The sequence below is a fragment of the Aythya marila genome (genome assembly GCF_965140915.1).
Source record: "Aythya marila genome assembly, chromosome: 10".
NCBI lineage: Eukaryota > Metazoa > Chordata > Aves > Anseriformes > Anatidae > Aythya > Aythya marila.
The window spans coordinates 16712930-16738981 of NC_139051.1; the positions used below are offsets into that span (position 1 = coordinate 16712930).

The 26052-nt window shown below is 36.6% G+C and overlaps 1 protein-coding gene across 1 annotated transcript in view; it reads left to right on the forward strand.

Annotated features, from left to right (window-relative positions):
• Positions 1-3058: 3058 nt before the first annotated feature.
• The window catches only part of SLC6A11 (solute carrier family 6 member 11), a gene marked incomplete at its 3' end in the record, with an annotated part of 94508 nt that continues 71514 nt past the window's right edge, over positions 3059-26052 (forward strand). Inside the window, exons 1-6 of the mRNA XM_082768504.1 lie at positions 3059-3151; positions 3625-3855; positions 7208-7342; positions 7497-7637; positions 9152-9242; positions 25019-25151. Of these exons, the coding sequence (XP_082624630.1) occupies positions 3636-3855; positions 7208-7342; positions 7497-7637; positions 9152-9242; positions 25019-25151 (720 nt within the window). The 5' untranslated portion in view covers positions 3059-3151; positions 3625-3635. The remainder of the gene's footprint in view (positions 3152-3624; positions 3856-7207; positions 7343-7496; positions 7638-9151; positions 9243-25018; positions 25152-26052) is intronic.

The following is a 26052-nucleotide window of genomic DNA, read 5'->3' on the forward strand; positions in this document are numbered from 1 at the left end:
TTTGGGACTTCACAGCACCTTTCTTTGGCTAGCAGAAACATCTGGCTTTTGCTTCCACTGTTTACTTTCTGTATAGAGCTTTAATGGTTTCCTTGGAAGTGTGGAGATCAAATCCAAATAAAGCAGAACTTGAATTACTTTGTTAGGTCACATCATTTTAATGTGGGACTCAAGAGGAATGGCCAGGAAATTTACTTCTGGTGAGTGGGTTGGAAGTAACAACAACTTAAAATGCTTCTGTAGATCAGGAATGGAGCAGACAATGCAGAAAAAATCTAGTTGGACATAACTGGATTACTTGAGATGTGTGGTGCAGCTAGGCCTTCTACTAGTTAATCAGTTAATGTTTTAGTATTGGATATTGGTTTTAGTAGGAACAGCCTGCTGAGGTTGGTAACTATCAGTCTCTTGTCTTACAGTACAGCATGTTGCAGGTCTTGCTGTCATCCCAATCACTGCATTCAGCTCTGATTGCATGTCGTGCAGATTTCCCAACAGACTGACAGAAGCAGGCGTGAATTCATGATACTAGGTTAGTGCGTGAACTGAGATGTAATCCAGGGAATTATTTCGTTTTCATTGGAATAGAGGAGGCTCTACCAGATTTAAAAACATAAAAAAGGGGGAGGGGTGTTAATTAATTGTTAAAATTGTTAAAATTAATTGTTAAAATTAATTGTTTTAAAATTTGGGAAGTTTTATGTTGCAAACACTGCTTCATTTCAGAAAAGCATTCACAAGACTAGCAATTATTTCCATAAGCCTTTCAATTGGTAGGAGACTGAATGGGAATCACTGCAAGAATACAGTAGTGAATAAAATACTTGTCACCACATATTTATCATTTCAAATACTAAACAAATCAGCAGTGATCAAATACCTTTTGTATCTGCCAGTCATCATATAGACTATTCTTTGGAGCAGGCCCCTTCAATTTGGTGTTATTTGTCTGTTTGCATCAGAAAACTATTCATATTGTGACTAATTCTACCTGGAATTCTTTCCAGCATCAACAGCGTGACACTGTTCTGACACATTTAGAATAGACATTATGCTAGGCATGTAATACACTAGTACAAACTTCTCCATTGACCTGACGATGCAGAATTTATTCTAGGTGCAAGTAGAAGACTGGGCCCTCACTTGCATTATGTCATTAGCCAAGTGTTTACTGTCCCTTAGCTTCTATCCATTTTTAGAATTACTCTTAGTAATGAGATGAGAACTCAGTTTCACCTTTGATGTTTGTGTGTCCTGTTGAGCCTGCTCAGCCTGGCTGGAATACAGGAGGAAAAAAAAATAATAATAAAACGATGCCTGTTTTGGTCCCTGCTGGAAAATAGATGAAGAAGGGAAGAAGGGTAAGAATTGAGTTTGATTTGTACAAAGCCAGGTTGGGGAAAAAATGGATATATTCCTATTCCATCCTTAGTTAATGGGTACCAGCTGCATTAAGAAAAAAATAAAAATAATAAATAATAATAAACAAACAAACAAACAAAAAAACACACACAGGCTCCTCCCCCCTCTCCCTCCCCCCCCCCCCCCCCCCCGGAAAAATAATAATAAACAAATCCAGCTCAGGTAATGATATCTCTGCAGGATAGTTCTTATTCAAAATCAATCAAACAAACAAGTTGCTAACAAAAAAAAAATAATAATTCTGCACTTTTAGCCCATGTTTTACCATAGTTCTACCATTAGTAGTTTTTCATTACATGATACAGGTTTTACTACTACTCTCCAAATGAATATCAACAAAAGAACAGAGTATGTTATGATGTGCAGTTGACAGAATGTAGAGTGAGGCCCCAACAACCAATCTTCAGGCATGTATAATTTAAGACTAACTCTAAAAATTTTAACCACGGTAGGAGTTTCAATGTGGAGATATGTAAATGGGGTATGATCAAGCTCTAACTTCCAAAGTCAGACGACATTAATATAAAATCTATCCATGGGTCTTCAGCAAGCATTGGATGACCACTCTCCTCACAGGGTGAGAAACCTGTGGAATTGAAAAGCAACAGGAGGAGAATTTGCATGGCAGAGCATGCTGTCTCTGGGATAGCATCCTCCAAAGTGCTTCAGTGTAACCTGGGATGTGGGAGATACTGCTCCCAAGTGTGTCTCCTGGTGCTGCAGAGCAAAATACTGGTGATCATAGCTGCAATAGAGAGTATGGACGGGGGGGCAGGTTTGAAGCTAAAACATGAGTTGAGTCTTGCCATTTGCTAAGGAGAAGCTGTGGAGATGGGTAATGGAAAAGGTATTTTTAAAAAGTGTATGTGTGTGGGGGGGGGATAACATGGGGGAAAAAAGGTATCTATTTGAAATATTTAATTCAACCTGACACAAAGCAGTTTGCTTTTTCTTATAGATGCTTCTATTTAACATTTATTCAACTCTAATTTTAAGCAAAGCACTGGTTAGAAATGCCCACGTAGGCTGTTTCTGCGTTTTCCCAGTGTAACTCGAAAGCACCCACATTGTTTCCACACTTTCCAAACGTTCCCCCCACATTTTTTTTATCCCGTTTTTGTCCCACCTCTCCCTCCTCCCCAGCTGCAGCGATCAGCTGGGGGTTAGGGGTCGGCGGGTCCCCTTTTCACTTGCCGCAACTGAGCCCCAACCAGAAAAAGAAGCGAAGGCGAAGCCCCCCCGGGGGGCAGCAGGTGCGCAGGGAGCCGCCGCTGCGGGCCGGGGCCGCCCGGGGAGGGGCTGGGGATGCTCGGGCGGTGATGCTGAGAGGAGGAGGAGGGAGAAGAGAAGGAGAAGGGGGGAGCTGGTGGGACAGCCTGAGGTGGGCGGAGGGGGGAGGCGGGTGTTATACCATAGCTCCGGGGAAGGCTGAGCATTTGCAAATTCCGGCTGCGGAGCGCGGGCAGCCGGGGAGCATCCTCTCGCCGCCGGCCGGGCGGCAGCCGCAGCGCAGGACGAGGCTTCCCGGTCCCTCGCTCGCCGAACGCTGCCCGCGTTATCCCCGCCTCCCCCTGCCCGCCTCTGCCGCTAGGTGCTGGCGGCCGCCGTGCCCCGTGCCTCCCGTGAGACCGAGCGGAGAGCGGCAGCCCGCGGAGGTCCGCTGGGAGCAGAGCACTCGGCTAGAGAGCCTGTCCCTCTCCCAGCCGTGCAGGCATAAGCAGAGCCCTGGGTGAGTAAACCGGGAGTTCCCCTACTTCTCCAGGCAGGCCAGAGCCGTTCAGGCCCCCTTCTCCACATCCCTTTCTTCCTCTGCTCTTATTCGTGTGCTTGGAAGGTGCAGTAGATTCTTGTCCTCTGCGAGATTATTCAAGCAGGGATCCCTGCTTGGGGAGGGATTTTCAAAAGGTTTCACTGCCCAGCCCTTAAAACAGTGTCCTACTCCTAGCTGTCTGTGTCAACTCAGAAACATTGTTCCCTTTTCCTCATGTATAAGCTTTCTCTCTCTCCCTTGCTTTCTTTTTCATTTTCCCACTTTTACAATTTTCCTAGCTTTACAGAATTTCTTCTTTCACCTTCACCTGTAAATCTATGTAGGGAATAAGTATTTTGAAGCTAGTGAAGCTAAGGGTCTTCTTAGTCATTTAATGTTGTTGTTAACAAGTGACTTAAAATATCTGCATATTTTTCTTTCTTCTCCCATAGGCTGAACAGTCATGACAGCTGAAAAGACTATTCCTATAATTAATGGCAAGCCAGAAGATGTTTTAGACCCAGAAGCCTCAAGTACCAGCCTTGTCCACAGCAATGATAAGAAAGTTCATGAAAGAGGCCACTGGAACAATAAGGTTGAATTTGTGCTTTCTGTGGCAGGGGAGATTATTGGGTTGGGAAATGTATGGAGATTCCCATATCTTTGCTACAAGAATGGAGGAGGTAAGATGGCATCATATATTGATTTACAGCTCACCATAAACACCTAGGGAATAAACTCTTAAGGATGTTTTAGGGTGATTCCTTGCACTAGTAAGAGAGATGTGGAGGAGACTAAGAGGATTTAGTGTATGTGTGGGTAGGGAACTATTAAGCATATGAGTACCAAGAAAAAAATGTGGTTTCCCTTCTCCCCAAATATTGTATTTTTATTTTTTTTTAGTAGAAAACTTGCATGTTTTCCTGTATTTTTTTTTTTTTTTTTTAATGCAGAAGTAACCAGTTAAAATAGAACGTTGTGTTTTCTTCTGCATGTGGATTTAGACTCAAGCATGCTTACCTAAGTATGACGTAGAAAAGAAAGTAGCAGTTTATTTTTCAAAGCGGCATAGTTTGGAGAGGATGAACATTATTTCAGAGGATTCTACTACAAGAATTTATTTATTTATTTATATTGGTCGTGAGAAAACTCCTTTAAGTCAACCATATTTCTTCTAGCCATTACTTCCCAAATCAGTACCGTAGGTTAAGGGAAGATATAAAGCTATCTCTCAATGAGGAGAGCAGGCTCTATACAATTTAAAATAAGACAGTAAAGTCTGTTCTTTTCTTTTTCAAATAAGAAAGGTATAATATGTAGAGCGTATTAGTTATGTACCTTATGTAGCTGATACCTAACTGTAACAATTAATAGTCATATCAATGACTTGAGTAGAAATGAGGAAAGAAAAACAAAAATTAAACTTAGAGTTCTGTGAACTGGATTCAACAGTCTCCCACTTAAGGTCTGAATCAGTGCTAGCGTAAGCATATATCCTGGAAGAAAGGTAATATGTTCAGTGGCTGATTTATGCAAAGGTATCTTTAACAGGTTTGCTAACAGAGCTGTGCCAAATTTCCTTTCCTCGTCCCTTAGGCATAACACGTTATAATTGTGTTTTGGCTTAGTGAAAAAGTTGTTGCTTAAGTATCTTACTTCATTGCTACTGCATTCTTCAAGAATAGAATTAGCATGTGTGGTTTGATTGGTCGTGTCCTGACACCATGGGAAATTTGCCATTGACTTCAGTTTTCTTTAGTGTTGCCTTGGTCTTTGATCTTTGGCTATCACCTGTATTTTTTTTGTAACTCTTTAAAATGCCATACTGGAATTAGACCAGAACTGGTTTTGTTTGATGCACAATTGTTTCAACAATACTGAAAACTACTTAGTATATAATATATGAAAACAACGGTCAGATACGTGAGCTAGTTATGAAATAACTTGCTAGGTACAGAACAAATCCGGAAGCAGTAATAGGCAACTTTGAGGTCTGAGCTTTCTCTGGCATGTGCTCTAAACCATAACAGGCAGTATAGGCGTGAGCTTCTATAACTTTATCAAGTGTCCATAATAACAAATTATTCTAATTAGGAAAACTAATTCATTTTAATGTTTTGCATTAGATATTAAAATCTTATCTGTTTGCAAGCAGTGAAACTTGATGCCCTTTGATTTTTCCTGATGTTATTTATCTATTGTAAAGGAGTTGGAGAAAGAGAATGAAAGTCAATGCGTTAAATTTCAACAAGTTTCCCTGTGAAGTTCACTAGGTTTGAGCATGAGTGGGCCAAGCCGGATTTTGTACTGGACAGCAGTTCTCAAATTATGTCTTGTAAGGATTTTTTTTTAAAACCACTTGTACAGTGAATCACATAGAGAAACTGTTTTTAGGTGCACAGATAACATTCTTTGTAGTCTACATGTATTGTTTGAGATACAACTGAGATTCAAGTATACACAAACTGTCTGGCTGAGCTAAGAGATTACTCATGAAGATATCTCTATTGATGTGCTGGGTCTGAAGAAAGTAACTGCAAGACAAAGCTGGTGTATTTAGTTGTGTTAACTTTGTCATTGAAGTGACTAAAGTACTACTATTGTTACAGGTTGTGGGTGTCTTTTGTTGTTGTTTTGTCATTTTTTTTAATGTTCATGAGCAGGATACCTATTTGTATTGCAGCTGTAGAAATTTTCCTGAAGTATATTCAGAAACATTTTGTTCATAGTTCAGTTTCTGAGAGGTTTAGTATCACAGAAGTAGCTAGTAAGGTGTTATTCACTAATGATCAAAACAGTCTTTCAGACTCTCATTGGAAGAGTACTCGCTATTGCTAGTACTCTGAAGAACTGGTCAGTGTATGCAGCAATGTAAAATACATCTTGCTAGAAAAAACTTCTGTGCAGTACTTCACTGTGCTGCTTTACTGGTTAAACCAGTAAGTCTTTGTTTATCAGTGTAAGTAAAAATATCAGAAACAGTTATTTTATGATTTCTTCTTAATATGTGTTTTCTCCTTTCCTTGTTTCAGTCTTAGGCAGATAGTAGCTTGCTTTCCACATCATCCTTTGACTCAGGAAAAAATCTAAGTAGCTGGGGAATGAGGAAAAAAAATATTTTGGCCTTATGTTAATGGATTCTCTACGCATTGGAAAGACTAAATTTCATTTCTTATTATTTAGGTTCAGTTCTAAATGGAATATGTAAAATCCACATTATTAGAAAGTGACATTATGCCTAACATGGATCTTCTGTCACTTCTTCTGCATACTTCAGTCATGTTCTTTAACTGCCATACCTAATAACATGATTAATCATGAAACAATACAGTACTTCTAATGCTCCTGCTATGTGTTAATAAGAGAATGGTGTTTTGTTATATATAGCTCTTCAGCACTGAATTGTACTGCTCATTATCCTTGCTGAACTTTACTGTCAACATGTAATGAAAAAGTTGATGGTCAATTTCTAGCTGATAAAGCCAAGTCCAGCTTTCTTCCTGTGTGTGAGGTTTATTTCAAAATTCCCTTCTTAAAATTTTCACCATCAGGTTTATCTAAATAACCTGCACAGTACTTCTTGGATTTCACTTTCATAATGCTCCTTCTTCCCTGCTTTCCTGAGAAGAGCAAGAAAGAGAAGAGAAGATAGGGTAGACTGATTGATGATGATCAGTGTGGGATGGTGTGGTTGAGCAAGAATTTGGTCTTTCCTGTGCTTGAGAGAAAGATTAGCAGAATATAGCCTATACTGAGAAATTTTGTTATGGTTTTTAGGGGGAGAGAAAGGGGGGGGGGGGGGGATGGGGGTGAGTTTTTGTGTGTATGGTCTGCCTTTTTTTTTTTTTTTCCTCCATGATAGTGGCCTAACTTTTGGTATCTGGTGCTATGAATAAACACTTTCTGCACTTCTAGCACAACACCTGACAATTGGTTAACAGATGATTCTTCCTTTATTAAGTAAACAAATTTCTTACTAAACTGTCAAGAAAGTATGTTCATTATAACCAATACCACCTCAATGTTTGCTTGTAGGTGCTTTCCTCATCCCATATGTGGTTTTCTTTATTTGCTGTGGAATACCAGTTTTTTTTTTGGAGACAGCCTTGGGACAGTTTACTAGTGAAGGAGGCATTACCTGCTGGAGGAAAGTTTGCCCTTTGTTTGAAGGTAACAAACTTTTCTGTGTTCTACTTCAAAAGAACGCATTAAGTTTTTGTTTGTTTGTTTTTTAATCAGTATTGAATTTAGGATATACTTAAACTGTTTGCTTTTAAATTATCCAAAAAGTAAAAGGTTTCTATTCTCTCTCCCTCCCCTCCAGGAATTGGATATGCTACCCAAGTTATAGAGGCGCATCTAAATGTATACTACATCATCATTTTAGCATGGGCTATATTCTATCTGTTTAACTGCTTTACTACAGAGCTTCCTTGGGCTACGTGTGGGCATGAATGGAATACAGGTAAGACCTCAGTAGAGATCATTACTGAACAAATCAATTATTTCCAACTAATTGATAAATTAAAATGTTGGGAACAGAACTATTGTGGTAGAAAACTCTCTGCAAATGGATCAGTCACATCACACTACTTACATCATGATAAATGAATCCTGGAGTGAAAGCTTAGTGATTTATTGTATAAACATTGTATATTAAGTGTGTGTGTGTTTATATATGTGTGTGTGTATATATATAAGTATAATATGTATAATATACGGCATTGTATAAGCATTTTTTCCTGTGTAATATAATGTCAGATAGGAAAAGAAGGCTTTGTTTTTTGTTAATTCTGTAAAATATTCTGGCTAGATCCCAGGATTCTCATTTGCAATCATATCTATTCTCCCTGAATACAGTGAGTGAATTCAACTGCAGAGTTGATGACAGGTTACAATCTTGCTCTTTAACTCTGTGAAATCAGGAGTTTAAATGGAGAAGAAAGTATTAAACAAAGAGCTGTGGATTTGCTCTTTTTAATACCAAATGTTAAGGAATAATGTGCCTAAAGCTGCCTCTGATAACTTAGTCAAATAATCCTTAATGCATGCAAAGTAACCTCTTGCATCAAAGATGAGGTGTGTATTCATAAGGCTTTTCAGTATAGGGTCTACATCTGTCCTTTCACTGATAATTTCATGTTACTGATAATGCTCTACCTTTTTTAGTGCATAACAAATGTTTATGGGTGAGAATGCATACTAATGCTGTTATTTATAGGCTCCTAACGTTTTTACTTTTACTTTTATATTAGTCTGATTTCAAATCATATATCAATTATACATTCATAGTTTTTATTAATTGGACATTATTGTGTTTGAGCAAACCCAAAAGTGTCCGAAATCTGTTGCATTTTAGGTTATGTTAAGGAACTAGCTCATCACCCAATAGGTGTGGAAGGTTTCAGTATAATTTTTGGCATCCCTGCAAAGGAGCTTAGCCAGCATTGATCAAACAACAAGTGTCATTTCAATAATGCTGAGCTGTTCTGATCTTCTTTTTCTGTATTAGAGATAATAAGTCAAAGAGTGACTTTGCACTTGTCATGTTAAGGCAAAGTGGAAGCTTGTTGCTGGCAGTTTCATAAGCCAATCATTGTCATTGGCTATTGAACCATTGGTTGGAGTAGAAGTGTGGTGTGCTTCTCAATCAGTTACTTCAGTTTCTCAAAGCTTCTTTCTCTTGCCTCAGATGTTTTGTTTTATTGGTCTTTGCCATTGCAACCATGCATTTGGAGAGCATTACAGGAGAATGTAACATACTGTGTGGATATTTTTCTAGCACAGATCTATGATCTTGTGATCAAAATATGCTGTTGCAGAAGTAGTAGCTGACACATTTTAGAGCACCTAGAAATCCTTTTAACCACATGGTGCAAATCTGTTATAGAATGGTGGCTTTACAAGATGTACAAGAAAAAATGTACATGTACATTTACACGTCAATATAGCAAACGCATTTTTGTTGTTCTTTTACAGAAAACTGTGTGGAATTTCAAAAACTTAATATGAGCAACTGCAGTCAAGTTTCTTTACAAAATGCCACTTCTCCGGTGATGGAATTTTGGGAGTAAGTGCACATAAACTTTATGCTTGATCTGACTGTTCATTATCTTCCAATATTTTGGTTGTTTACAGGTACCTTAAGATACCTTATAAGCTTATAGCACTTAGTGGTATGAGTTCAGCTGGAAATTGTCTCATACAGTCTAAGAGAGTCAGGATGAGAGGTTTAACTCTTTTTAGAAGATACAAGGAAAGGAATTCCATATTCTGAAAGAACATAGAACAAAGTGTGCCACTTGCTTGGGAGCTTGGCTCCTGCTGCTGGAGGAAAGAGCCTCAAACACATACTAATGAGGCAGAGGTGAAAGAAAGAGGATGATTTTAATTTATTTTTTTCTTGGGGATGTTTCCTCTCTTTTAACGGTTGCGTCTTCATCCTTGTTTGAGCTAACAAATATTATGTCTTTATTTTTGAATGAACTGTGTAAGTGTTAGTTATCTAGCTGTAATAATAACAGGAGACCTTAACTCTCTTGTCTCTTTGATTATGGTTTCTAGTTAGAGTAATAGAAGATAATTATCTCTTGACAAAATATGGACTGCTATTGTGATGACACATTTTTTCTTACTATAAATATTTAATTAGTGCATGTGTAGTTGCATACTTGTTCCTTGCAAGGCTCAGTGTTTGTTAAGACAGTCACAGAAATGGAATGCTACTTTTAATATGAAGTCACCTCACAATTCAAAGGAACTTGTTACAAAATTCTAGGTTACTAAATATTCTTGAGGGCCATTGTAACTTACCAATTCTATTAACGAGGTAGAAACATATTCTGAGGCTATGTGCTCAGGTTTTTTTAATTTTTCTTTCCAGAACTGCAATAGCTACACTTTGAAAGGGCTATAAATTAAGACTATCCTACAAAGAGAACTCTACATTGATGTCATTTTTTGAATGTTAGCATATGCTACTGTCTTTACTTCTGAAGTCTCTTAGTCTTGCTACCTCAGCTTTCTTAGTCTTTGTGGGTAGTAGTTATTGGTTCAGTAAATAGTGCTATTATATATATACATACATATATATTATATAAATACACATATAAGGCAGTTATAATGCTTTATACAGTTTTGATTATACATTAATAATAAGAAATAATTCTAGGTAATTGTATTTTTTTCTCTGATAAAATTCCAATAATCTGAACACCTAGTTTGTTAAATCAAAACATACCTACTCTACTCACTTCCCAGATAACGTTTCAGAACAAAGAATTTTAGGCTGCATCTCCTATTACTACAGATCCATCATTTTAACACAAACATATTATGTCTTTGGGATAACTAAAACTACGATTATTTTTTTTTAAATATATAGTTAGAGTAAATGAACAAAGTATTTTCTCCAGTACTAGCCTTATTTACTCACTGTGTTTATTTACTTATTCAACAATATTCAGAACTTAGTAACTGAATGTAACTCCAGCTGTCTAGGGAAACAGGCAATACTCAGTTAATTTATATGGAGAGTAAAAGTAAAGTTTTATATTTCTGGTTTGTTGAAGGTTTATTTTGTCATTGTTTTGTGTGTTTGTGTGTGTGGTTTTAGTTCTTTGGGGGGGGGGTGGATTGTCTAATTTACCATGACAATGTTATTTTGACCCACATACATACAAATTCTAAGCATGTCCTCTCTCAAAATTCTCTAAAAATGAAACTAAAAAAGATTCTATAGCTAAAACTGGATTATAGTTATAGTGAGTTTTGAATCCTTCAAATTGTGGTTGTACTTGACTACCTTGACTATTTGATTTAAGCTGAGTTAGGAATGAATTATGAAACTAGAAATGGTAATCAGATATTTTTTTTGTGATTTCTTTTGTGGTCTTATGTATACATATAAATACACACTCCAAAATCTTTAAAGTCATCAAAAAGCCCCAAAACAACAACAAAAAAAACACCACCTTTTGTTATTATATTTATTTTTTTAATCTGTGGACAAGGTTTTTATAATACTAACAGTTCACTGGCCAAACCTGTTTGAGATATTAAACTTCTCCACTTTCTGTGTCCAAGCAAAACTGTTGCATGAATTTTCAGCCTTGAAAAATGAACATCTTGTGTTGCTGAGAATGATTTTTGCCTTGCTAACATTTTTGTACGCTTTTGCATGGCTTCGAAATTTAGAATAGACACAACCAACTAGTTTAGAAGTGGAAGAACAAACTTTGTCGAACACTAGTCCTAGTTTTGAATTAAAATGACTACTCCGAATGAACAGAAGATTATAGTTATATATTTTATACATATCAGACATGCATGGTAGAGCTCTGTACAAATGTACAGTGCAGATCTGAAAGTAGTTAATACATAGTAAATATATTACCAGACTACTTAATTTTTACAGCAAGTCGTCTTTTGATCTGTAGATAAATGTTGCCAGAAATGTTATTTCACTTAGCCTGAAGTCTTGTTCGCTTGGTGTTGCTTTACCACTTCATAAATGCTAGTGTTAGGAATCATAACTTTATTAAGAGACTCTGAAAGAAATAGTGAAAGGAAAGTTGATGGGCTAAACTGGACAAAGCTGCTGTTAGCTACTATTTTCAGAAGTTGTGTAGATAGTGTGTGAGAATCTTCACTGCTGGAATAACCAATCAGAGCACTGAATTAATTTGCATAATGACCAGGTTCCTTACAATTAATTAAATTGATGCCTGTGAAGAGAAGGTAGAAGTACTAATTTTCTTCTGAACAACACCACCATTCAAAACCTTCTTTATGTTTTGCTGTCTGTATGATAAAGTCGGCAACTGAAACTCTTCTAAGTCATGGCCGCAGTATATCTAATTCTTTGTGGAAAGGGCCAGCTGGGTTAAAAAGTTTTGTGGTCTATTAGCATCTACGTTTGAGATTATCTATGAACTAGAGTGGTGATTGCTGTAAGTAGTGATACAATTTGTTTACTGTATGTTATCCAATTTTTTGTAGAGCTGAATAGTTCATTTGTTACCTGTCAGGCTGATCTTAATTTTTTTCCTTTGATCATATCACCTTACCAAAGTCTTCTAGGGTATTCATAATATCTTCATATATATATATATATATGTATGTATGTATGTATGTAATTATAATTTAAAAACAAACACAAGGCAAAAAAACTCAAACCCAAACAATAAAAACCCTTTACAGTTGGAGAGCACTCACTATTTACAGAAATGCAAGTGCTCTGAATCTGAGTTAATAATGGTGAAGGATATACAGGTTGCTATGTATTACAAAGCAGACTAGACTGGCATTCTGTAAATGCCATCAGAGGTTACTAACAGTGGCACAAGTTGGATTTGTGTGTGCATAAATGAATACACAAGTCCCCAGATGAATGTCTTTACTTCTGGCTTAGAAAAGGAGTCATCTTTTTTCTCTCTTCTTTTTTTTTTTTTTTTTTTTTTTCCTCTCCTTCCTTTAACTGGTATTATTATATATCTTTCATCTAGACTAGAAGGCTCAGGCCTTTTTATTTGTGACTGGAAGCAAATCCAAATCCTTAGGTGGTTTGTGGATTGCAGATAAATACTTCAGCCTCTCTGCTGATATATTTCTTGCTTTTATTGCTTCTGTGGCTTGGGCTATTCCTAAAACTATTGCTGGAGTCAAACAGTAGTTTGCCCAAGTGCAGTGAAGACTAAGAAAATACTCTGCAGTACTATGAAGCTTTTATAGCATGCTGACTAATAATTGGCCTTCCTCAGGTCTGTATAGACTACGTTGTTTCCTTGCTAGTCTAATAGGTATAGGCTCACTTCCTCTTAGAATTCGACATTTTCTACCAGCTTTGGTGGCTGGGTCACACAGAAGATGAAAGCCTGTTTATCGTCTTGGATGGATTTTTTGTTTGTTTATTAAAACAAAAACAGACTCTAGAGATAAGTAGGTTCTAGGTGCTATTTTCCCCTTGGTACATTCAAAAGCCTCTAATTATGAATCCAAAGATTGCAAAAATTAAAATATTTTTGTGAGCTTGTAATTGATAACTACTTATATGTAGCTACACATCCAAAATGGCCTGAGCCTGCTGAAGGAACAGCAGGCAAAGTTGAGGGGGTTGGTCCCATTTTACTTGTTTTCCTGCTTAGTTAAAATGTCTTTTCCTGTTAATGATTGTTTTAAGATTTCATTTGAGTTATATGACTTGTCACTGACCACAGATGTCAATGTTGACAACTCTGGAAAAAATCAGGAACTTAAAGAGGATTTCTAACCTTCCTTAAAAAGTCATAGTATTGATAAGTTTCACATTCCATCTGCATATACGTTTTTCAAAGGTAAACAGCTGAATCGATCAAAATTCACTTTTTATGCTACAAGTTAATGTTGTGTTACAGAGAAAGATAGGCAAGAGTCTGAAAACTTCACTTTTCATTTCATAGTGGTGCCCAGCATTCAGAGACTGTCCAGACTGTCCAGTTAATTACTGCTCATTTTCTCATTTTGTTGTTCTTATCCTAAAGGGTTAGCCTGATAAAGCTTTTTTTTTTTTTTTTTTTAACTCATTTCACAGTATGTCACATTCATTTTTTATTGTTCAAACTTTAAAGTAGCTGCAGTAATAATAGAGATGTTGATCATTTTGGATATGTTAAAGCAGTCCCATGAAAGAGAGCTGTAGCCATGGATGCGGCTATCTTTATAGCCCGGAAAACAGAGAAGAGAAAATCTACATTGTGATGTGTGCTTTGCTAAGTGTGGAAACTAGCAGGTATACATGTAGGGGATAGCAACTCTATCTGTGTGCTCTTCTGGCTGTTACTCTGGTCTGTCACCATGGACAGGAATTTGAGGTTTCTTGTGCCTGGGAAGGGAGCTGGATAGACAGAGGACCCATGGTTTTGTGGTTGATTCCACCTCAATAGTTTGTTATTGGCTGTATAACAACAACTTAGTCCTCTGCTAAAGAAGGTCTAGTTGTTGGCCTGTCATCCTCTGAAGGCAGTGACATATCCTTACCATTTCCAAGTAAAGCCTAGTGAGAAAAAACATTTATTTTTTTTTTTTTTTTTTTTGTTTAGGGAAAAGAAAAGGGGCTGTTCTCAGCGAAAAGGAAAAGGCACAAACCCTTTCCTTGCAAAGTCAAAGAGTTTTTCCTGTTTCATTCAGACTGCAAATGACTGCAAGAGTCGCATTGTGGTTAATCCCCACTATCCTATGAAAAGTCATTAGCAAGTTGGGCCTGATTCTGCAGTGCTCAGTACCCAGAGACCTTCAGCACATCTCAGAACTAGGCCCTTTGTGCATGTCTTGTAGAAGAACATTGAGCTGTGCCAGACTTGCTTGTTTCAGTTCAGTTCACAAGAGGCCGTGTGAAAACAGTGCTTTGTTTGGATTTACATGAGCTCTTCATCTGGTTTTACCTCAGAACCACAGATTTTTGCCTGGTTTCAGTTCAAAGAAGGAAATGGGATATGTCTCAAAATGCGAAGCCAAGGGTAAACATTAGCCTAAATCAGGCAGATGAAATTTCCCCCCAGTTTTGATTTTTATCTTGAATATTTTACATACCTTTTCTACTATGCAGAAAAAAATGACATCAAAAGTTACAAAGTCATGCACTCGAGTATTAGGAAATGTTAGAAGTGAGGTTGTGTGAGTTTAAGTTGATGTCTTTAGTGAATATGATCATCTGTAGTTGAAGGAACGGCACCTTTTTTTTTTTTTTTTTTTTCAGTAGAACTGCTTTGTTCCGGCTAGAGGATGGATAGGGAGCAAACACCGTGCTGGCACTGAACATTTTGTTGTTCTTCTCTATGTTCCTTTTCCAACGTTTTGTATTCTCATTATTATTATGTTTCTCCTTTCCATACAAAAATATTAATTTAATCAAGACGAGCACTAGAGTGCTTATGGCGTCAATGACTTTGCAATCATAGATCTTGATTACTTCCATGTTCATTTACCTTCACAAAATCCATGTAACATCAAATTATTCCCACTTTACAGAAGGGGATCTGAGCTACAGAGAGTAAAAGTGCTAAGTGTAAGAGGCCCGATTATTTTTTTCATATTCTTTAGTGTTAAGTTGTGCTGATTTATTTCAGTTAAGAAACAAAGAAATGCATGTTTCTGCATTCTCCAAAGATAAAGGCTTTAAAAAATTACTTAAACGAATAAACTTACTACAGCTTTTGAAACAAGTAATTGCTCTTTGGCTTTAATCAAAACATTATTTTGCTCTTACATGAAATTTTAGGGGAATTATTCAAAATGCAGAAAGTCCTTTGTCTCCACTCTGACTCAATATTTAGAATGTTCTTTGCAGTATTTTGTTTCAAGAAATTAAATACATGTGTTCCACTTCTTTGAACATGATCTGTATGGGATGGGGATTTCACATTGAACCTGCTCTAATTGTTATAAAATATAAACATTCATGAGGCGTAGATGCGAATCCTAACAATTTCTAAGGTGAGTGCTTCAGCCATAAGTTTAGAGGATCATTCTCCTGCTGCTTCAGTTCTTATTTAGGTGGTTTAGATTGAAAAGGGTACTTGAAGACAGTAAGGATTTACAGAGGCTGTTCTGTTACTTTACAAGTTAATAGCTAGACCATCCAGTTCCAGTCCTTATACTAATAAGAATTTAATTATTTATGCACAGTATTAACAGGAAAGTGTGGGAGCTGTTCTGAAGTCATGTACTGCTGGATAGTGGGAAGCTTGATAGGGAGTTTTCTTGGTAGAAGACCTTATGCTTTAGGGTAGAACAGGGCTATGAATATGAATGTAGGACTCTGAAGCCTTCCAGGGTTTCCAGGAAGATAGACGAACTCAATGATTTTAGTTTTCTGTCCTAGCATGTTCTACCTGCGTATGCAAATAGCAATAAATGAGGTCAGAAGAGACATCTGGAAGTCATCTTGTCCAACCACTGCTCAAGCAGGGCCACCTAGAGCTGGCTGCTCAGGACCATGTCCAGGTATTTTTTGAATGTTCCTAAGGAGGGAAACTCCACAACCTCCCTGGGCAGCCTGTTCTAATGTTTGGTCACCCTCACGGTCAAAAAGAGTTTTTTGATGTTCAGATGGAACCTCCTGTGACAAGAGACAATGGACTGAAACACCACTGAAGAGTGTTTTTGACCTCTTTGCACACTTCCTTCAGGTATCTATATACATTGATAAGATCCCCCTGAGCCTTCTCTTCTCCAAGCTGAACGGCACCAGCTCTCTACAGCCTTTCCTAATAGTAGAGGTGCTCCAGTCACTTAATTATCTGTGATGCTTTTTGTTGGACTCTCTACAGTACCTTCTTGTATGTCTTATACTGAAGAGCCCAGAACTGGATGCCGTAGTTCAGGTGTGGCCTCACCAGTACTGAGTAGAGGGAAATCCTTTCTCTCTCAGTTTTCTAATCTTAAGTGTGGATGCTGACAAATCATTTCAGATGGAACCTAAACGTTAGCATGCTTCTGGGACATTGGTGAGCTATTTCAGTGCTTACCTTAACTCCTCAGCTGATTTGTTTTTCCTTTTTCTGTAGCCAGTGCCTTCCTGGAATCTGTACCACAACTGTCCAGTTTAGTATCCTTCCCCAGGTTTACATCCAGTCCTACCTTTCTCATGTACAAGTCATACTTGCTTAGCTTTTCAGTCAATTTGAATTCTTAAAGGAGGGATGCTCTTGATGTGGGAGGAAAACAAAAATGTAGCTAACAGGCAGGAAAAGAAGTTGGTAGGCCTTTCACTCTTTCCCATTATATTCTAATGTGGCAGTAAGGAAATTGAGTTTCCATGTCAGGAGGATTGCCTGAGGAAGACTCATTAGACATTGCTTGGGATTGCCTATAGATTACAGAATATCAGTCAGTGCAGGCCTTTAAACAATCATGTAGGCAAAGTTGTCCTGCAGTTCAGAAATAGAGATAACTGATACTCTCCTGAAGTCCCTTCCACAGATAGTCAGCAGAATTGAAATCACAAAAATCTATTGTTTTTAGTTAATAAATAAAATTGAACCAGTAGAATTTTCATTTAAATTTAATTAAGAATTGTAAGTTGCAAGAGGATGGTGGTACTTTATGAGGAGTCATTAGTTGTAAATGTGAACTCAGGACCTCCCCAAATTGCTCCTGAACATTCACAATATTATTTTTCTCTTTTGATGTACAAGGTACAGTTTTTTGCTGCCTTGTGTCCCTTGTTTTTTTGTTTTTTTTTTTTTTTTTTGTTTGTTTTTCAACTAGGAATTAGTGTAGGGCCAGTGCATGTGAGAAACATGCTGAGACAATGATTTCTTTTGGCCTTTCAGGGAATAGTTTTATACTTATATATTCCAGGGGGAAGATACGAGAGTTTACTATCACTCATTTATTGCATGAGTTTGTAGCCAAGAACTTATGAAGGACGATTTTACAAAACCATGGAATGTTTCTAAATTTTTTTCTGTGGTCTGTTGCTCTCATTATATGAATACTTAAAAGTGAACAGCTGAGTACATGTCTACAGACTGCCTAAGAGGCTCAACAGAATTTTTTGAGAACAACCAGGCTGGCTTACATTTCTTCTAGGTACTTTCGTTTCACAGCTGCTGCAGCCTGAATGCTGAACTAATTTACATCACTCTGAAGGTGAATAAAAAGGAATTTTTTTTTATTTTTTTTTATCACTGCATGACTTCTTCAGAGAGGAGTAGGTGGAGTAGCGGAAAAAGTGCACAAAGACTGAAAGAGTTATTGGGTATCTTGAGAGAGTACCAAGAAACTGTAGAGCAGAGGTGAGTGGAGTGATACAAAAGAAGCCATTTGATAGGATTAAACTCTCAGACTTGGCTAAGAAGTCACTTGCCGTGACTTCAATGAAACAGGTTGAAGGAAAATAGGTCAGGAATAGCTAAAGGGTAAGTGGGGTGTTCAGGGTTTGTATATCTCAGTCTTTCTCTAGCTATAAGTACACACACATACATACCATGCAGATTTTTTTTTTTTATTGATACACACAGTAGTTGTTAATTGATGTCACATTGTATTCAGATAAGTACTGACTTCAATGTGACATTGGTTAACATAAGAAATACTTATTTGCAATCAGAAACTAGAAATTTTAGAGAGGTCTGCTGAGTAGAATTTAATCTTTTTAACTGATAAGAAATGTGAAAAGTGGATAACAAATATACAATATACAACCCTCTTAGGACTTCAAGAGGAAAGAACTAGGCCGAGTAGCAGCAAATGTGTCTCAACTAGGAATAATTCATTCTGATATGTGTAGGTCACAGAAAATATACTATAAGAGATAAATATTTTAGAGCTGTGCATAATGCTCTAGCTGTGGAATGCTCACTGATGTGACCACTGGGAATTACCTGTCTGCTGCTTTCAGAAAGCCAAACATAAAGTTAAATGTTTTTTCATAAGAGATTTCTTAGTTTAACAGAATTTTATAGTGGGTTTTTATTATCTTCTAAAAGCTGTGCCAATATATAGGGCAGAGTGTGTACAGTAACCTAGTCAAGTTCTTAAATGTGTGTGATATTTCCATGTGTTTTCTGTGTGAGTCTCTCTGTGGTGTTTTATAATACATATTTTTAAGTAATGTTGCATGAATTTTACCAACTAAACTGCTACCCTTTTGGTTTTCATAGGGTTTTTATATCTTTTAACATTCAGTATATTTTGTAAAAAGTCTATCATGGTAGTATCTAAGGCAGTGGAGAATACTGTATTAAATCTTTAGTATCTCATATTTCCCATTTATTCTGTTTTGCTTTCATTACGAGAGAAAACCATTCTATGTTCATAGAAAGGTGGAAGTGTGTAATTTTGGTTAATTTGCATTCTATTAGCCATTATCCCTTACCTCGAGAGTTTTATTGTGTCCAGTTGGTAAACAGGAACTACTCAAAAAAGCATGGAGTCTTTTCTGAAATACCGCTGGTTGTACATTTATATGTTGTTATTAGAAATAAGCATTTTTTGTTTAATTCCTGCTCACTTACATACCAGCGTCTTTCAAAAGTTTTTGTTCTTCCTAGACTGTTCCTTTTTCCACCTTTGAGTAATGCGATCCAGATTGATGGATCAGCCTCTCTTCCAAATTAGACAGATAAGCACAGATAAGACAGATATTAGCACAGATAAGACAACCATAACAAAATGCTGCAAATCTCCGAAAGATATTGCTGGACAGAAAAGCTTCTGTGCTGTTCAGTAGAGTTTAGTGTTTTAATAGAACTGAAAGAGCAATTTCAGTCACTCAGAGATCCCTTAAAGCTCATTCCAATTGTAAGAGATGAGGAAAGAGGCTGATGAAGCACAGACTTGAGAAGAACACACAGCGCTGCTGCCTAGGAAGGTCACAGGGTCAAGTGAGCTGCAGTTTTTTAAGACTCTTTATGTAAGATAGTGGGAAAAGTTAAGTGACTCAGACAATGGAGAATGGATATTGCTGGTGGGCAAACAACTCAAAATAGTTGTTTCAAAGTTATTCCTACAGTTATGTAGTATAGTTATTCCTATTTATTGATGAGCATTGGCCACACTCTTATCAATAAACAATGTGTTACAAGTACTCTTTGTTAGATAAGCAGATTCCCCTGATCTCTGTGACAAAAAGAATGCTGCTGTGTCCAAGGAAAACATCTCAGCCTTCCAGTGTGTCTGGAATTACTGCAGTCACTATGGTTCTTCCAAAGGAGGCTGACTTTGTGGTGGTTAACTACCTGAATAAGCATCTGGCAGTGCAACAGTCCACTGAGGGATTGTCTTCAAGCAAATGCTTGCCAGAGCCTTGGATGCTGATAGCTATCTGGCCTTGTGGTTCAGGTATCCACAAAGGATCCTGGTACATGGAATTTGAATGCCACCAGTTTCAGAATCAAGTTAGTATCTGCTCAAGTCTGCATGTCAGCAACTGTATATTTGCGCACAATATTCAAATGCATTTGGGTATGAAATACTCAAAACAATAAATTTTCACAGAAGTTAAAGAATATTAACTGTAGACAGTGTAATGAAAGACAAAGAAATATGAGATTTTAGAAAACATCTTTGGATGGAAGACTTACTTTAGCATAAGAATAGAGAATGTCTGAGAGATGATGATACTTCTGAACTGGTGGAAAAAGCTGTATGCTACTGCTGCTAGCTTTTTTCTTTTCTTTTTTTTTCACTTCACAAAGAGCTGAGTGAAAAGGTTCACAAGGTAAATATAAACCGGGTCTGAAAAATCTGCAGGTATGAAAGAAGCATACCAAAACATGGAGCATACCAGCAGCCAGAAAGGCTGCTCAGCAGCAGTACCACTGCTGCTTAGTGGCTTCTTTTTTCTTTCATTTTCCACAAAATGTGCTGAGGACAGAGTCTGGTGCAGAGTATGTAGATAGCATTGCCTGCTCCTGGCTGAACAGATACAGAAGGAGAAGTGGCCTTGGGAGGCTGCTTTCTCTGACTTATTTATTTATTTTGTAAAAGAAAAACGTCTTGGACACTGTTTCAAATTGAGGAGGGAACATGAAGGAGCTTTCTTCAAATACATTGAATCTGTTCTTCAGCTTTCCAAATCATGAAATAATGCAATGATTACCTTGGTACATTCCTTTCAACTATGCATGGTAGCAGTTAATCCTTTTTATTTTCAAGAGTTTGCTGCAGCCCTGCACATTGGAACACTTTATTAAAGATGCCCTTTCCCAGGAAAAGTGCTCTCCCAGCCCATGGGAAGTGTAGTGCTGTTGTTGCCGTGTCCCGAAAGAGTGCACTTGTAGAAGCTAAAGCTTTCAAACTCTTACTTCTCAATTGTAGATGCAAAGGTTATTTTTCTACTATGAGTAGTCAGAAGTAACAGTTACCTCATAATATGCCTGTCTGAAGCAATTCTAGCAAAAGAAGGTTCCTTCTTTCTTTAGGATTACTGAGCTGCTAAATCAAAAACTGTTTTAGTAAATTCACAAGCAAAAGCACTTTCAATAAGTAAGTAATACTTACTGATCTTTATTTTTCCAAATTTTGCTAGTACATATATGTACAATGATGTCAGCTGAAAAGAAGAGAGGTTACCATTAGCAATAGTAGGTTCCTGGAATTTAGGTAGCAAAAGGTCATAGAATACTGTCTTGTTACTTACTGAGGACGTTATTTTATGTCTGCTGAAATTTTTCTATGGCTTTGTTCTTTCTTCCCCGCTCTGTCCTTGTTTTATCCACAATTCTATTTTGATTCAACATGAACTGCATGCATTTGGATTATAGTATTTGGTACTATAAGCTGTAACCACAATGAAACCACTCTGTAGTCATAATTAGCCATGTAGCCAAGATTTGATTGTCAGTTTTAAATGCTGTTATGACCAAGCATCAGCTTTTCTGGCATGTAACAAGAAATACAAAGAATTCTGAACTTCAGTTAAGTCATATTATTTACATTTGTATTATATATGTTCAATAATTATATAATATTAATATAATATAATTTATAATAATAATAATTTATAAATTATAATATTCATAGTAATAAATATATTTACATGCAATTACATTTATCTTTTATTTATTCAAGTCTATCAATGTCTGTCATTTCTTTTTCTTTGTGTTATGTGTGGAAAGGAAAGTAAAACTCTTCCTTCAATAACAGTTACTCAAGTTATCTATGTGTAGAAAGACACAGTGAAGCCTTCAAACATGTAACGTGTCTTTGAGTGTGATACACATTATGAATCCACCGTGGTTTAAATTAAGGTCTCTCTCTTTTTTTTTTTTTTTTTTTTTTTTTAATTTTCCATTTACAGACACTATATCCTGTGTAGATTTTGTTTTGCTACCACTGATTTAAAACTCTTACTTTGGTTTGATTTCACCTTCAAGTTCCAAGTTAACCCTAATGCAGATGAAGTTTATTTCCTCAACGTTGTGTTCAAGATGCTGAAATGCCAACAGTCTCCTGGCTTCTTTCCCAGGCTACTGGCAGTTCGTTAAATTGAACTGCTGTGTATAAGAAACAGAAAAACAAAAACAAACTCAAGACCCACAAGAAGTCTTTTCAAACTCTAATTGTTTTCTGTTTTAACGTATTTTTGACATACAACAATACTTGATGATCTGTATCTCAGATCTCTGTGCAAGCCAAATAATTTTTATAGCAAAATTTCACCCAGTCTTAAGTTGTTGGCAGTAAACTCACACAGTATGCTCAAAGTTACTATGGTTAAAATGGTGTATAATATGCAGTGATCTTAAATTCTGTAGTAATTCAAATGGTTACCCCCAGCTACATCATTGTTTGTACCTTGCAGCTACAGTGGTTCTCTAGGTTCTTGGGCTATTTTTTTTTTTTCTTCAAGTGAAAATAAGTCTTCAGACTCTATCTGAAGAGTTCAGGTTTTTGAATTTAACAGCACTTTTTGAAGTGATGTTAAGGACAGACATGCATGTTTTCTACTGGAAAGCATGCAGAATTTGAAAAGCAAAATTACATAGGCATTTACTGGATATGTTTTGTTTTTTAATAGTAAGTTTTATAATGTATTGTATATATGTTATACATATATACATTTGTATATATGCTTTTTTATAGTATGTCTGGCATGCACCTCTGCTAAATGACATGGCCAATGAGATCCTAATATCTCCTGGAGTATATGCCAAATTTGACAACTAAAAAGTTTTATCATAAAGAAATGTTTGGAAGTCATCCCTTAATTCAGGTTTCTGATTCTCAATAATTTAGTTATGTAATTCAGCTTAGTTATCTCCCATGGCTTCCCTGTAACTGTCAAGCTTATATAGTTACCCAAGTGGGGCACTTTTGGCTCATAAAAATTAGTAATTTTTCATGTTGACTTTTAATATCACTTGATAATTCAGAATATAAAATCCCTAGGAGTTTGCCATTTGTCTGGGGATCCCACTATCTCCTTTTACAAGACCACATAGTTTATGTAAGGGTTTTCTTAGGATGATGCTGAGGCCCTCTAATAAAACTAGTTTCACTTATAATGACCGTGAGGTACTTGCAACCTCTTCCCATCACAATCTGGTTAATTTTTACTGTGCACATAAATTACCCCTTCTTTCTGCTCTGCTTTATCACGTACTGTCACAAGTGATGAAATGCTGGTGCAGGCCTTCACAGATGTGGCTGTTCCTGGACATCTTATTATAGAACTCCTTATTTATTTACTTATCTTTTAATGCCTGTACTTCTAAACTGCATGGGTATCACTTTTAATGTCATTTTACAGTTCTTTATCTACGTTAAGATCTGAGGAGAATAAGGTAGTGCAGGGCTCTTGTAATGTTTAGAAATGAGGAAGACAACTGTGCTATTTTGTTTACTCCTGTTTGGGTGATTTATTCAAGGTTGTAGCAGTATTTAGATAGAAGCTGGGCTGCTGAGGAACAAGAAGCTGTGATCAACTCTGTCATCTTTGACCACTGAATATATCAGCCTCACTTCTTGAATTCAGGGGAGAATCATGTGTTTTTAATTTTTTGTTTTTGATTTTTTGATTAATTTGTTTTTTGATTAATTTATGTTGAGTAATAAAAGAATAAGGGCAGTTATAAGGGTGTCCATAGTCAGGCTGAACTCAGTTTTGTGAGAAGAATTTCAAGTTCTGAATGCCTCCTGCTTTCAAAATCTGCTGCTGCTGCTGTTTCTGCCAGTGTCAGCAGGACAGCTAAGGCCCTGGCACTAAGGAGAGCTGTGTTGTGCCTGCTGAGGAAATCACTGCTACCCTCTGAGCAAGACTTTTTCTCTTCATTGATTGTATTCTTTGGCTGCATTATATCTTATAGTTTAATTGTATGTTCTGGACTTGTTGCTGCTTTCTTTCTAAGAGAAACATTAAACCTTTGTTCTGCATGAACAGAGAAAAGACAAAGTGATTTAAAGTACTTTTGTATATTTAAATACTCATTACAGTGCTAACAGTTCAGGTTGATTGGCACCATGTGTCTTTCTTAAATGGGAGCAGCAGGTCTAATTGTTTAGAGGTCATTAATTTGCCATTTACTTTCTATGCCGCTCTTTTCAAAAGAATCCAGCCAAGGTTTTTGGATGGGTATGGTAGGTGTCTCTGCTATTTGAGACTTCTCACAGAGAATTCAGAAAAAACAGCATTTACTTTCTGTAGACAGCTTCCAGAAAACGGTTGCTTTAAAATTTCTCAAGTCTTTGCTGAGAATTGTGTTTGTAATACATACTTGCTTTTTAGTGTGTGAGTGTGTGAAACATTGTAGCCATGAGATAGATAGATGTTAACAACAACTTAATAAATAAATGTTATTAAGCCATTAGAGAAGAACAGCATAATGGTTCAAGTGACCAGCTGCTGGAATGGATTACATCGAGAACTGGTTGTGGATTATGGTGTTAGTTTAATTCATAAAAATAAATGTTGCAAGGTAAAAGTAAAGGTATATTTAAAATATTTATTACTCAAATATTTATTACTGGAAAACCAGTAAAACTGAAAAAAACATTTACTCTTGAAGTGTTTTGTTTTGGGTTTATGTATAACTGTTGTTGATTCAGAGCACTTAGTTTTATTTTTTTATTTTTGTCTCTGACTTTCGCTTTGTACAAAAGCTTTCCATGCTGAATCTATCTTTAAATCTTGTTGATTTTTGTCACTGACCTGGGAAAATCCACCAGTTGTTTATTTTTAACCTGATGTAAAACCCACTGAAAATATTCCAATGCTTCTGTGTCTTTTCTCTTAGCATGATGCATACTCAGTAGTCGGTAACCAGAAGTCTCCTTCATTGAAGACTTGCTTTTAGCTCAGTGTTTTATATGTAGTACTATTTTGCTCCATTATTATCCTTTCTTTTTTTCCCCCTTTGGTAGACGCAGAGTGCTAGCTATATCTGATGGGATTGAACATATTGGGAATCTTCGTTGGGAACTTGCCCTGTGCCTCCTCGCTGCCTGGACTATCTGCTATTTTTGCATTTGGAAAGGAACAAAGTCAACTGGAAAGGTAGGGTTAAAATTCTGTACATTAGCAGAATTATGACTACTGCTCTAAACCTGTGTTGTCATTTACATGTTTTTAAATCATAATTGTAGGATTTTTAAATGCATATTGCATTGCTGTAAGTATCTGTACTTGGGAGTATATAGAGTGCAATACTAAGTACCTAAGAATCAGTCCTACTTTTTACTGTTTTGTTCCTCTTGGTTTTAATGGTTTTCATTTTCACTAAGTTTGTTACATGAGTCTGTTTGTTGTTGATGATGATGATGATGTTTTAGTAGTTGTATTGTTATTAACTTAGCAGACTGCTCTAGAGGTCATTCCTTGAATTATGGAATCAAGAATGTGTTGTGTTGATTTCTGTGCACAAAGTATAAAATTTTGAATTTGGCCCTAAACTCAAAGGAGCTGAAACTCTCAGTGATGCAAGCAAATTACACAGAGAGCATTCAGAAACATAAGGAAGCTACAATAATGCAGATGTAAACAAATTCAAATGAATCACCAAAAGCAGAAATAAGAGAAAATAACAAAAACAAAACACACATATGAAGATAGCCATATTAGGAAAAAATAATAAATAAAAATCCAGTATTCTTGTAAGTTGTTGAGTGAATGAATACTGGATACCTAACAGAATGATGCTACTTCACAGCCTAAGGAATTTATGGGACTTCTGTCTGTATTTACCAGCTCTGTCAGTCAATCTGGTAGTGCATTTTTCATCTAAGTATTTACACACATGGATTTATGCAGCCCTATTTTTATCAAGTCACTGCTTGAAAGATGCTGAGAGAGTCTGTCTAGAGATACGTACAAGAACAAATAGTTTAGATCAAAGAGGAAAAAAATGAAAAAACTGAAGACAAAAATATAGAGAAGCAAAGGTGAGATAAGGGAATGA